The 14523-nt window shown below is 49.7% G+C and overlaps 1 protein-coding gene across 1 annotated transcript in view; it reads right to left on the bottom strand.

Moving 5' to 3' along the window:
- TNRC6C (trinucleotide repeat containing adaptor 6C) overlaps positions 1-2229 on the bottom strand; it is a 52802-nt gene extending 50573 nt beyond the window's left edge. The window contains exon 1 of the mRNA XM_049777122.1: positions 2113-2229. Within this exon, the coding sequence (XP_049633079.1) occupies positions 2113-2175 (63 nt within the window). The 5' untranslated portion in view covers positions 2176-2229. The remainder of the gene's footprint in view (positions 1-2112) is intronic.
- Positions 2230-14523: the final 12294 nt, after the last annotated feature.

Below are 14523 nucleotides of genomic sequence, written 5' to 3'. Positions count from 1 at the left end.
CGATCCCCAGGCGTCCCATATGTTCCCCCAAGCCAGGAGCAACTGAGCAAATAGCCAGAAATAACCCCTGAGCATTACCGGTGTAACCCCTCACCCCAAAAAAGATCAGTGTCGAAACATTGTATGCCTGAAATCCAATAATCAATAACCTTGGAATTTCACAGTAACTACATTTTAAAAAATACATATATAGGGGCCAGAGAGATAGCACAGCGGTAAGGCGCTTGCCTTGCACTCAGTCAATCCAGGACGAATGGTGGTTCGAATCCTGATATCCTATATAGTCCCCCGTGTCTGCCAGGAGTGATTTCTGAGTTCAGAACCAGGAGTAACCTCTGAGCGCCACCGGGTGTGACCAAAGAAACAAAAACAAAAAAACATATACATTGTACAATCAAAATGTATGTTTACAGTTCCAATGGTCCTCAAACTATGGCCCGAGGGCCACATATTGTATTTGTTGTATCTGTTTTGTTTCTTCATTGCAAAATAAGATATATGCAGTGTGCATAAGAATTCGTTCATAAGTTTTGGTTTTATTATAGTCAGACGCTCCAATGGTCTGAGGGACAGTGAACTGGCCCCCTGTTTAAAAAGTTTGAGGACCCCTGGAACTTAAACTATAAGAAATACTAAACGAGGAAGGAGCCAAAATGACAGTATAGTAAGCACCATTGGACTCAAGCAGAACTGGGAGTTTATAGGAGAATTTCAAATGTGTACTAGAACTTGTAAGAGAACATTTGCCAAAGTTACAAAAAATTATTCCTAGCTTGTTTTTTTCCTTTTGTTTTTGGGCGACATCCAGTGGCACTCATGGTCACTCCTGGCACTGCGCTCAAAGTGCTCCTGGCAGACTTAGGGGACCATATGAGGTACCGTGGACGGAACCTGGGTTCTTGGCCATGTGCAAGACAATCGCCCTACCACTATGCTATTGCTCCGGCCCCTATTCTTCGCTTTCTTTTTTTTTTTTTTTTTGGTTTTTGGGCCACACCCGGTAACGCTCAGGGGTTACTCCTGGCTATGCGCTCAGAAGTCGCTCCTGGCTTGGGGGACCATATGGGACGCCGGGGGATCGAACCGCGGTCTGTCTCCTAGGCTAGCGCAGGTAAGGCAGGCACCTTACCTCCAGCGCCACCGCCCGGCCCCTATTCTTCGCTTTCTTAATAAAATCAGTTCAAATATTCTGGACAACTGGTTTTAAATAGAACAAAATGAATATTCTTTACCACCAACTAAAATCAAACTTCTTTTATTCCATTGAGAGAGGGCACACCCTGTACGCTCTACACTACTCCTGGCTTTACACTCAGGGATCACGTCTGCAGGGCTAAGGATCATATGGATGTCAAGAATTGAACCCAGGGGGCCGGGTAGGTGGCGCTGGAGGTAAGGTGTCTGCCTTGCAAGTGCTAGCCAAGGAAGGACCGCGGTTCGATCCCCCGGCGTCCCATATGGTCCCCCCAAGCCAGGGGCGATTTCTGAGCACATAGCCAGGAGTAACCCCTGAGCGTCAAACGGGTGTGGCCCAAAAACCAAAAAAAAAAAAAAAAAAGAATTGAACCCAGGTTGACCATGTGCAAGGCAGGCAACTTACCTGCTGTCCTACTGCTCTGCCCCCAATCAAACTTGTTTTCAAACAGCTCAAGTTGGGGCCAGAGAAATAGCACAACGGTAAGTAGGACGTTTGCCTTGCATGCGGCCATAGCAGGACAAATGGTAGTTCGAATCCCAGCATCCCACATAGTCCCCTGAGCCTGCCAGGAGCGATTTCTGAGCGCAGAGCCAGGAGTAACCCGAGTACCTCCGAGTGTGACCCACAACCAAACAAACAAAAAAGACACAGGTCAAGTATTTTTAGTGTAGAGCTGTTCTGGCCACCATCCTGTATTTATCTCATTAGTCTATAGAACTTTCTGTTGCTAATTCTAGACTTAGCGTATTGGTTTTGTTTTGTGTGTTTATTTATTTATTTTGGTGCCTTTTTTCTTGTTTTTCTTAGCGTATTGGTTTTTAAAGGGAGTAGGGAACACAGGAGAGGAGCGGTAAGGGGCCCAAGGTGCCAACGAGACCCGCAGCGGTGAGGACGGCGAGGCAGTCACTGCGAACCTTTTTCTGAGCACCTTCCTTCTTTTTCTTTTCTTCCTGCTTTTTCTTTTTCTTTTCTTCCATCAAACGTTCCTCTTTTTATGTTTCTTGTTCTTGCTCCCTGTTGGCACAAAGATAAGTGGAATTAGTCGAGTGATCCTTTTCCATGGGGCATCTTTGGCCTGCCCTTTCCCTCCATCACCACAGGAGACCTGCTTCCATGTCCAGTCCAGCTCAGCCCGACACCTCTCAGCATTGCAGCAGGGCCGTCACTCGCACAAGTATATGGTGCTGGGGAAAGGGCCTTACCCACGCAGGACAAGCCCTGCTGCTGAGCTCCACTCTAACTAAGGCTCTTTCATTCATTTATTTTTAGGGGTCTGGTTTGGGGCTGCCCTGGCCACACTTGCAGAGCTCACCCATGCTCCCACCCCAAGCAGCCTGGCAAGCACCTCCCTGCCAGAAGCCAGCCCTGTCATCCACTCACGTCCACCTGCAGTCCCCGGTCCCCCCCCCCACTGGGGCCTGCTCAGGACCTGAGGCCTTAGGGCCCAGCATGAGGTGCTGTGGAGGGTCTCTAGATACCAATGCAGCTCTGTCCCTCCTCACCCAGGCCATGTGCTCCAGCCTCCAGCTGCGGGAACTGTCCTCTCAATGTCAGGGTCTGACAAGCACCATGGCTCTCTGTCACCCCTATACCGACCCCACTGCACTGGCACCTGCACGCCCGGCCATCCACTATCTGCCACTTGGGCCCCGTTCCTTTTTTGCAGGGAAACACACCCAGTAACACTCTGAGGTTACTCCTTGCTCTACGCTCAGAAGTCGCTCCAGGCAGGCTGGGGACCATATGGGATGCCGGGATTCAAACCACTGTCCTTCTGCATGCAAGGCAAATGCCCTACCTCCACACTATCTCTCTGGCCCCGGCCCCGTTCCTTTGTTCCTGCAACTGGTACCAGCAGGCCTTCCTGTGCCCCCTGGTAGATTTTCTCCAGTCCTAGTGCCAGCACCTGAGAGTCACTCCCCTGACACTACCTGGTGGTCTGTTCACACCGTCAGCTGCTTTCTCTCTCCCTCTGAAGAAATCAACCCAGCCAAGACAGGAAGGAGGAGCCACACTCAGCAGGCGGTGCTAGGACACGTGCCTAGAACCAAGTCCTCACATCTGTCCGGCTAAGGGTCTGTTCAGTTTATAATCTGCACAGCCTACAGATAACCACATGTATTAGGACATGTTCTAATGTTCACTCAAAGAGCTGCGAGGACTCAGAGACCCTTATTCTTCTTTTGAGAGTCTTTTCTCCAAGTCACAGGAACCACAGCACACAATTACAGAAGAGACAGTGTTCCCCTCCATCCTGAAGGCTCATCAGAATGAGCACGCCATGTGTCCACCACTGAGGGGTTGGTCGGTCTTTGGGAAAGGGCCTGGGAACAGATGTGGGCACTAGTACACCAAGGGACAGCCACGGAGTCCCCACCCACCAGCTGGGTGGCCCTTCTCAGGAGAGGCTCTAGGACAGAGCTGTGTAGGAATGCACTACCTTCTTTTCCTTTCTTTTTTTTTTTTTTTTTTTGGTTTTTGGTTTTTGGGCCACACCCGTTTGACGCTCAGGGGTTACTCTCCTGGCTATGCGCTCAGAAGTCGCTCCTGGCTTGGGGGACCATATGGGACACCGGGGGATCGAACCGTGGTCCGTCCTAGGCTAGCGCTGGCAAGGCAGACACCTTACCTTTAGTGCCACCGCCCGGCCCCTTCTTTTCCTTTCTGGATGCTTTCTGCCCTAAGCATCTTTGAGCATCCTCTCTAGACTGGGTTCAATCCCTGGCACTCCATATGGTCCCTCAACCTGCCAGGAGAAATCCCTGAGCAGTTAGGAGTAAGATCCAAACAGCCAGGTGTGTTCCCCAAACTAAGAATAACCCAACTAGCTCTGGGGCCTGGATTGCACTAGTCGCCCCCGATTTGTTCAGGAAGACCAGGGAGGGGCAAGTGAGTTCTCTGGGCATAGCAGTCTCCAAAATGCACCCATGACCCCATACCAATGCTACACCCAGTACTGTGTTTTCTAGGAATTGACATCCATTTCCTCACCTACATTTCCTTCCAAGCTATTTTTTTTTTTGGGGGGGGAACACCCGATGACGCTCAGGGGTTACTCCTGTCTATGCGCTCAGAAATCGCTCCTGGCTTGGGGCACCAGGGGATCGAACTTCAGTCCATCCTAGGCTAGCACACACAAGGCAAACGCCTTACCTCTAGCGCCACCGCTCTGGCCCCCTTCCAAGCTATTTCTGCCCCGTCCTTTTTCTGAGGGCCCAGCCTTTAGCCCACTTACTACAGCAGCTGATTCACTCAGTCAGCCCAGACTGTCAGATCATTTATTATGGTGATGCCAGGGACATTCGGAGGGCTTGATTCACCTACGGACTTCTGTATAGATGAATGAGGCCACAGGAGGGACAAAGGCAGAGTTCAGATGCTTTCAAGATACTTCCCCAGCAAGTCTGACAAATGATCTCTGTGCTAATGTTCTGCAGAGAAACTCCGGAGCAGCAGGAAGGGCGGCCCTTTAGCCTGCCCGGTCACCGCTCTGACCTCTGTGCTGTGAGGACCTCAGGGGTGGGGCGGTGATCTCCTGCCCCTTAAGGTGCCAGGAAAACAGTGTGGTTTGAGATCTCAGTTAAACGTCCACTGGTCCACTGCAGAAAGTCTCCTGTAAGTAAATAAACTCTCCAAGGGAAATTCTCTTTTCTGGTATGATATGTGTCTGTACTGCCCTTTAGAGAGTAGGACGATGGTAAACTTTGGTCTAAAGTCTCTTGATCCATGAAAAGAAGGAAAATGAATGTATCCCCTACACAGATAGTGAGCACCTTTGCTCTGTGGTCAGACTGTGAGAGGGACTGAGCCATCAGTGTCCTCTTTCACCCAGGCTCACCCAGGGCACAGGTGTTGCTGCTGGCCACCCCCTCCCCATCCCAGGCTGCTCTTGGCTTGGCTTATTTTCCATTTGCATGGCAACCTCTTCTCCATCTTCTCCTCCCTCCAAACATCCAATCAAAGGCCAACTGTCCCCACATCCCTTCCAGATAGCCCAATTTATTGCTTAGCTCACAGTCCTACACGCCTCTCTAGGTATATGAAACAGAAACATGAAGACCCTATTTTTTTCACAAAGGATGCTATTGGATCACTACTAGGATCAAGTTATAGAAACTTTTGGTGTCTTGCTTACTTCAGAGCACGAGCATGTGTGGTGTTAGCAGTCAGTGTATTGGAAACCTCTCTTGCTGTTCTCCTTCCCTAAAGGATGAGCCATAGCTATTCCTTTTGGAGGGGTATGGTGTGGGAGGGAGATTGAGCCACAGCTGGTTATACTCAAGGGAACATGTGTGGTGCTGGGATTGAACCTGGGTCAGATTATGCAAGCAAATACTTTGCCCCAGCACTGTTTTGTTTTTCTTTTCCGGGGGTGGGGGGGACACTGTGATCAAATGTTGATTTGATTCCTTCATTCTAGTCCAGGGGTCTCAAACTCAATTTCCCTGGGGGCCGCAGGAGGCAAAGTTGGGGTGATCCTTGAGTGCAAAGTCAGTAGTAAGCCTTGAACATTGGGGGGTGTGACCCAAACAACTGAAACAAAACAAAACAAGATTCCTCTAGGGCAGGGCCACAAAATGTTGTACGGAGGGCCTCGAGTTTGAGACCCCTGCTCTAGTCAGACCACGACTTCAATTCCAGATCACTAACACACCCAAACTCCAACTCTCCCACCCAGCTCTCCGGAGAATACAGCACTGCTCTGACTGGACAGATGGCGGCTCAGCTGGTGGGAGAAACCAAGTAAAGACAAAATCTGAAAGAGGGCTCAACTTTCTCCAAACTGGGGCTGCAGGTTTAACACAGTTTTAGGATCCAGAATGATAGAACAGCAGGGAGGGTGTTTGCCTTGCAGGAGGATGGCCCAGGTTCAATCCATGGCATCCTATAGGGTCCCCTGAGGTTTCCAGGAGTGATTCCTAAGTAACAAATGAATGCCACTGGATGTGACCAAAAACAAAAAAACACAATGGGGCTGGAGAGATAGCATGGAGGTAAAGCATTTGCCTTTCATGCAGAAGGTCGTGGTTCAAATCCTGGCATTCCATATGGTTCCCTGAGCCTGCCAGGAGCGACTTTTGAGCATAGAGCCAGGAGTAACCCCTGATCGCCGCTGGGTGTGACCCAAAAACAGAAAAAAAAAAAAAAAAAACTCCACAAAGAACAAAACAAGACTCCTCACTAATAGAGGAGTTTAGTTGGAAAACAAAATCTATACAGCACATTAGAACATGTCCGAGATAAAATCCAAAATATTCAGAATTGGAAAAACAGAACCCAAGAGGCATCTAAGACAGATAGATGCTCAACTCTGGGCCCACTGCAGGTGTGGTCAATAGCTGGAGCTTTACAAGGCTGCCCTGGAGATGGCTCCTTCAGCTGTGGCTGGAACCCCTTATGGTACCTTCATAGTTTTAGTTTATTATTTGTTTGTCACACCTGGCAGTGTTCAGAGGTTACTCCTGGCTCTGTACTCTGTTCACTCCTGGCAGTTTGGGAGACCATATGTGTTGCTGGGTGTGGGGGCAGAAGCCTATGGCACGCACTGGGCTGTGCCAGGGATGGAAACCGCTTCTGCCACTCACCTTTTCCTCCGTTGATGCCAGGACCGTCTGATTGTATGTGAAGAGCTCCAACAGACAGTGGCTCTTGTGACCTGTTCATTTAACGTCTGCTCGCTCAGTGAGAGTGAGAGTCCGATTCAGCTCTGTGTAATTATGATTTGTTCAATCTAATCGGGTTGGGTACACATTTGTACCACCGTTAAGTTACTTTAGTATTACTATATTAACATGCCAATTTATAAGTATATGAGTTATAAGCACTGTTCTGTGAAGACCTTTTTATTTCTTTTTTTTTTTTTTTTTTTGGTTTTTGGGTCTCACCCGGCAGTGCTCAGGAGTTACTCCTGGCTCCATGCTCAGAAGTCGCTCCTGGCGAGCACGGGGGACCATATGGGATGCCGGGATTCGAACCGATGACCTTTTGCATGAGAGGCAAACGCCTTACCTCCATGCTATCTCTCCGGCCCCAGACCTTTTTATTTCTGAGTTTACAGCTCCTCCAGATTAAATCAGAAAATGCCATAATTTTTAATGGAGGCCCATTTCCACAGTCAGTGAATATGGGGCTTTTGTTTTTGTTTGGCACCACACCCAGCAGGCTGCAGGAGCTACTCCTGGTTTATTTGGGGGCCATCCTGGTGGTGCTCAAGAACCATACAGTGCCAGGTAGGGACCCGAGCTTCCTGCACACAGACATCATGAAAATTACAGAAGCACCTCGAAATCCTGTCTCTGGCACAGCAGTCTCTGCTGGCCAGGTCTGCAAGCTACAAAGTGGCCACTCAGAATAACCGGTGCTTCAGTTTGCAACAGAAACATAAAAGATGAACAGCGGAACTAAGGATGATTGTCAGCTCCCCCGAGTGTCTCCACTGCTATGGGGCAGTGCTGGCATAGACTGCTCTCCCGCAGCTAGTGGTGTCCATCCACCTGGGAGATCTCACCACCCTGCCTCTCCACCAGTGAGCAGAACTGAACTGTGCCTTCTGCAAGCAGCCCTGAGCAGGGCTCCTGCCTTCAACTCTTCTCATACTTGAAAATTCTTCTTCTTCTTTTTTTATTTTTTTTAATTCTTTACTTCTTTACTCCTCTCCCACAACTCTTGTCAGTGCTTCACATCTAACAGTTACGGTGGGAGACACAGAGCGAACAAGGCGCTTGCCTTGCATGTGGCCATCCCTGGTTCAATCACCAGCAGTGAGCCCTGAACATAGATAGAACCGGAAGTAAGACTGAAGCACCAGGGATGGCCAATAAATACATGAATAACCCGCATTGTTCCCATTAAGGTGCGGTGGAGTCTATAAAGTCCTGTCTGTGACCTGGACATTTCTGTCCTCCCCAAAGTAGCTATGACATCACAGACTGCACTGACCAATATAAAAATGTCATCGGAGAGCTACAAGGAATTGAGCTGAGGAGGAACATCCTAAAACAGTAAGCCAGATAAATGAAAGGACCATTTACCTCTAATTTAGGGACCATATGGGTCACTGGGGGGATCAAACCACAGTCCATCCTAGGCTAGCGCGCACAAGGCAGACGCCTGACCGCTTGCACCACCGCTCCAGCCCCTTATTATTTTTAATTAAGTTTTTTTTGGTTGATATTTTGGGCTGTATCTGGTGGCACTCTTAACTCACTTTTGTGTGTGTGTGTGTGTGTGTGTGTGTGTGTGTATTTTGTGAGCACACCTGGCAGTGCTCAGGGGTTACTCCTGGCTCCATGCTCAGAAATCACTCCTGGCAGGCACGGGGGACCATATGGGACGCCGGGATTCGAACCGATGACCTTCTGCATGAAAGGCAAACGCCTTACCTCCATGCTATCTCTCCGGCCCCTCTTAACTCACTCTACCAAGGGTCCTCAAACTTTTTAAACAGGGGGCCAGTTCACTGTCCTTCAGACTGTTGGAAGGCCAGATTATAGTAAAAACAAAAATTATGAACAAATTTCTATGCACACTGCATATATCTTATTTAGAAGTGAAGAAACAAAATGGGAATAAATACAATCTGTGGCCCGCGGGCCGTAGTTTGAAGACCCCTGCCTCTGCACGTAGTGAACATTCCTGGCGGGGTTCAAGGGCCATCTGAGGTGCTGGGGGACAGAATCGGGCTTGGCAGTAATCAAGACAAAAGCCCTCCCTGCTATTGCTCTGGCTCTAATTCAGCTTTTTTGTTTTGTTGTGTACCCACACCCAGCGGTGTTCAGGGTTTACTCCTGACTCTGTGCTCAGCTGTTGTTACTCCTGGTGGACTCAGGGGACCACATGGGATGCCAGGGATTGAACCCAGGTTGGCCACATGCAAGGCAAATGTCCTCCCCACTGTGCTATGGCTCTGGCCTCATAACTCAATATCTTTAAAACTCCAAAATATTTCTGTGCTTTGAAATTGGTGAGATGCCAAGGCCAAATGAAAAAAGGTAGGGCCGGCTAGGTGGCGCTAGAGGTAAGGTGTCTGCCTTGCAAGCGCTAGCCAAGGAAAGACCGAGGTTCGATCCCCAGGTGTCCCATATGGTCCCCCCCAAGCCAGGGGCAATTTCTTTTTTTTTTTTCTTTTCTTTTTTTGGTTTTTGGGCCACACCCGGCGATGCTTAGGGGTTACTCCTGGTTGTCTGCTCAGAAATAGCTCCTGGCAGGCACGGGGGGACCCTATGGGACACTGGGATTCGAACCAACCACCTTTGGTCCTGGATCGGCTGCTTGCAAGGCAAACGCTGCTGTGCTATCTCTCCGGGCCCCAGGGGCAATTTCTGAGCGCTCAGCCTGAAGTAACCCCTGAGCATCAAAAGCGTGTGGCCCGAAAAAAAAAAAAAGAAAGAAAAAGGCTCCTCTGCTGAGCATGGGAAGGAGGGATAGAGCAGGCTCTTGGGGCTGCAGGCCAGCACAGCAGGCCAGGTGCATCAGTGACATTTACCAGTGTGACATCAGGCCCACAAATGACAGGGCAACTCCTGACCCTAACATTCTGCAGCTCTGAGATGCAGAGCAAGGCAGCTGACTGGGGACCTGTCAGGGAGCGTCAGGAGCACCCAAGTTCACAGCTTGACTCTAACTTAGGAACAGGGGCTGGTGGAAGCAGCTTTGGAAAAAGCAGCACATGGGAAAATCAAAGGCAAAGATGCTGCCCCAGTCCTGCCCCGAGAACTGCAGTGGAGAACTGTCTGGGGAATGTTGGGGGAGCAGAAAAGGGTGGACAGTGTGGGGTGATGAGGCTCCCGAAGGCCCGCTATGGGTTTTAGAATAAACCCCAGGTAGGGAAAGATTTGAGCTGCTACTTTGCACACGACAAGGTCAACTTTCTGGTAGCCAACCAACACCCTGGCTTTCCGACTCATTTTATAAAATGAGAAGAGGGGTTCCGAGAGACAGCACACAAGTCAAGGAGCTGGCCTCTCATGACTGACTGGGTTCAATCCTTACAATCACATATGGTCCCCCAAACAATGCCAGGAGGGACCCCTGAGCACAAAGCAGGATTAAGCCCCAAATACTGTCAGGAGGGCCAGAGAGATAGCACACCGGTAGGGTGTTTACCTTGCACGAGGCCGACCCTGGGATAGACCTGGGTTCAATTCCCGGCATCCCATATGGTCCCCGGAGCCCACCAGGAGCGATTTCTGAGTGCAGAGCCAGAAGTAATCTGAGTGCTGCCAGATGTGACCCAAAAACAAAAACTAAAACAAATACTGCCAGGAGTAGCCCTATCCCCCCCTCCCTACCTCAAAAACAACAACAACAACAACAACAACAACAACAAATTAGTCAAGAAAAAAGAAGGTCTAGAATGTGCATCCTTTAACTTCAGTGGAATACCCATCTGGTAATGAATTAGTAGTGGTACTCAGACCCAACTATTTGTCAGATTATGAAATGAATAATTTGCCCGAGTATGTTTGTGTTTATTATTCAATTTCTCGCTCTGCTCTTCATGGCTTCTCACTAACCACGAGAACCACATTTGTTCCACAAAGGTAGAGAAAGTTTCTCTGGTTCTCAGGCCCCAAACTGGTTTTTGGACAACTCTTCCCACATGTCCAGAGCCAAGGCTCTATCCAGCACATGCCAGTAAAGGCTTTATTAAACCAGCTCTTGCAGCCTCCCAGGGCTCCGGGAAACCCGCTAACTTCCTCGGCGCCAAGAAGGAAACAGCAGCGAGGAACCGCAGCGACTCCCAGGGGGCCAAGGCGGCGCCCCACGGTCCAGAAGCCAGCACCAAAGCTTCCAATAGCTACGTCAGAAAACCCACAACTGTCCCAATGTAAGTGGGGTACAGAGCTGCACCTCAGGAACATGTACAGTCCTTGGCAGATCCAGGACACCCCCTGGAGTCTGCTCACTGCTGCCCTCAGCAGTGGGGTGTTCTCTGGAGAATGGGGTCCGAGACTCGCTCGTGAAGTCCCAGGGTATGGAAGGTAGCCTGAAGTCAATGAGGCACCACTGGGCCAGTTAGGAAGGGATAGTATTTCTCTAAAATCTCACCAGGTTCAGTCCACCAGGGAGAGGCCTGGGGCAGCATTCAGAGGGCTAGGCACTCCCCAGGCATCAGCCATCCTTGATTCATGGGCCACCGATTACCAGCATGCCAGCTCTTTTAGGGCGATTGAAAGATACAAGGTCCCAATTACTATGGAGCATATTATTCCGTGGGTAAACAAAGGACTAAAAGTCCTTTCCGTTTGTGTTTGGTTCCTCAAGCTGTGTCAGGAGTAAGCCCTGGTTACCACCAGGTGTGGCCCCCAACAAAACAAACTAAATCTCCCCACCCTAAATGACAGTGACTTTCCTGAGAAATCAACCCATATTATGACAGCTCAAGTGGTCCAGCATCTGAGCTCACTTGGGGATGCTTAGTTCAGGGAACTTTGGGAGCATAACTATAAATTTTAACAATGATGATAATTTCATTGTGTCGATAGCCCATAATTTCTCCTAACAATTCCCCTAATGTTACTGGAATTGTTTATCCCATTTTATACTATGTTCATCTCTAGTCCATTCCACTTCGCAGTCTGTTCCATGTGGCTTTTCTAGTTTGTGAGTATGTCAAGAGAGATTTCCAGAGGACCAAAGGTGGTTGGTTCGAATCCTGGTGTCCCATAGGGTCCCCCGTGCCTGCCAGGAGCTATTTCTGAGCAGATAGCCAGGAATAACCCCTGAGCACCGCCGGGTGTGGCCCAAAAACAAAAAAAACAACAAAAAAAACAACAACAAAAAAAGAATTAGTACTCCGGGGGGGGGGGGAGGGGGGGCAGAGCAATAGCACAGCAGATAAGGTGTTGCCTTGCACACGGCCAACCTGAGGTTTGATCCCCGGCAGTCCAGAGAGTCCCCCAAGCTTGAAAGGAGTTATTCCTGAGTGCAGAGTCAGGAGTAACCCCTATTGGGCACAACCAACCAGACAACAGGGACAGGGATACATGAGCACAAGCTCAGTGGCTGGCACTGGTCTTAAAGAGAAAGATGCCAGGCTAGGAGAGCTGCTGGAACGAGCTATTGGGTCTCCCTCTTGTCCTGAGCAAAGGCTGCTGGTGGCCTCTTATCAGCAGGGACACTAAGGACATCCGGCCAGGATGATCTTTATTCTCCATTCTCAAGTGTCTGGAAGGAGCCATGTTAGCAATCTGTGCTGTGACAGCAGGACTGTGACATTACTGAATGATAAGTGATGGTAAACTGGTAAACTGATGGTAAACTGATGAAAGTCCCTGCAGTCAGGAACCACAAATCTTCCTGGAACTGGGCGAATTTCAGAAAGGATCTGTGTACTGGTGATGAGAGGGACCGCAATGTGGAAAAGGGGGGAAAGGGGTCCAGGGGAAGCAATGCGGGGGGAAGAGCCCCTCCACTGTGCTGCCAGAGTGCTCCATAGGTCAGCTACAGACCTGGCAGAGGGTCCAGGTCACAGCTGCTCAGACAAGGCTTCACAAGGGGGCAGCCCAAAGTTGCTGCCCATGCTACTAGGGGTGAACAAGCAGGAACCCCAGACCTGCTCTGTGATGGCTGGAACCAGCCCAGCCTGAAGATAGCCCCTGTGTCCCCCACCCTCCTGCGCTGTCCCACTGCCCAGATCAGTCAGCACCAGAAGGATCTGGCTTTGGGGAAGAAGTTGGGAGAGAAAGAGTTAATAGTGGGGGCCACTGTCCGATGGCACTTGACTCCCACACATACCCGTGACACATGTTTGGACTCACGTACAGCACCACATGGAGGCCACCTTAGGGCCTGCCCAGAACAAATGTGCTCTCACGTGCTCCCTGAAGGCTGGCAGAGTCTCAGCAGCCATTTGATCCGCACCCACCACTGGCTCAAAACACAGAACAAATCACCTGCTCTAGAAACCTGCAGCTTCTTAACCTTGGTCCACTCATGACCCTTCCTGGGCTGCCAGCATCAAGGGGTATGAAGCAGGTCTGCCCCAGCCACACAGGTCTGCTCTGGAGCCCCTGCCCCACCTGCCACCTGGGCAGGTACACGGAAAAGTTGGGTGCTTGCAGTTTGCATTCATGAGACAATGATGTCCTACAAGAAGTGATTGAGTGACTTTCCTATCAATTCTTCTACAGTTGATACAGAATGAGTACTACTATAGATGCAAAGAAGGGGGCCCAGAGTCATGGCACAGCCGGCAGGGCACTTGCCTGGCACACGGCAGACCGGGGTTCAATCCCAACATCCCATCCAGTCTCCTGAGCACCACCAGGAGTGACTCCTGAGTGCAGAGCCAGAAGTAATAAGCCCGGAGCATCTCCAAGTGTGGCCCCAAAACCAAAACCAGAACTTGGCAAAGTTCACAGGGCTATTTCTTCATCAACCCTGAACTCCAGTTCCAGGCACCCCTTCTCTTGTCTCCCAAGTCTGCTGCCACTTAACTCCATGTCGCTTTCCCATCTCTGAGGTCCCAGGAGAAGCCTCACTTTAATGAATCCATTTCTTCTGTTTAGAAAAACACTTTACAGGAATACTACTGTAATACTGATGAAGTACATTTTCTTATAAAGTATGTAAATCCTCAGATAATATTTATGTGACAAAAAAATCTAACAGGGGCTGGGCGGTGGCGCTGGAGGTAAGGTGCCTGCCTTGCCTGCGCTAGCCTAGGACGGACCGCGGTTCGATCCCCCGGCGTCCCATATGGTCCCCCAAGAAGCCAGGAGCAACTTCTGAGAGCATAGCCAGGAGTAACCCCTGAGCGTCACAGGGTGTGGCCCAAAAACCAAAAAAAAAAAAATCTAACATAAGTCTTTTTTTTTTTTTTTGGGCCACACCCGTTTGATGCTCAGGGGTTACTCCTGGCTATGTGCTCAGAAATCGCCCCTGGCTTGGGGGGACCATATGGGACGCCGGGGGATCGAACCCAGGTCCTTCCTTGGCTAGCGCTTGCAAGGCAGACACCTTACCTCCAGCGCCACCTACCCGGCCCCTAACATAAGTCTTGTGGTTATCATTTTCATGTTTTTTGGTTCATTATACAAGTCATATAAATAAACTGAATAACTTACTTTCTGAAGTTCTGAGACAAGTTACATAGTAAATACCAAAAAGCATGAAGAAATTATTACTATCTAGAAAGAAGGAACTCTGGGGGATAAATTCATTCGTGATTAAATTTTCTTCCAGTGTTTTACGCTTTCTAAGTTTTCAAAGGTTTTTTTTTTTTTTTTCGTTTTTTTTTTGGGGGGGGGTTTTGGGCCACACCCGGTAATGCTCAGGGGTTACTCCTGGCTATGCGCAGAGAAGTTGCTCCTGGCTTGGGG

Source organism: Suncus etruscus, chromosome 1 (assembly GCF_024139225.1).
Source record: "Suncus etruscus isolate mSunEtr1 chromosome 1, mSunEtr1.pri.cur, whole genome shotgun sequence".
NCBI classification, from domain to species: domain Eukaryota; kingdom Metazoa; phylum Chordata; class Mammalia; order Eulipotyphla; family Soricidae; genus Suncus; species Suncus etruscus.
The sequence above is the reverse complement of the archived record's forward strand: the minus strand, read 5'-3'. Positions and strand labels throughout refer to the sequence as shown.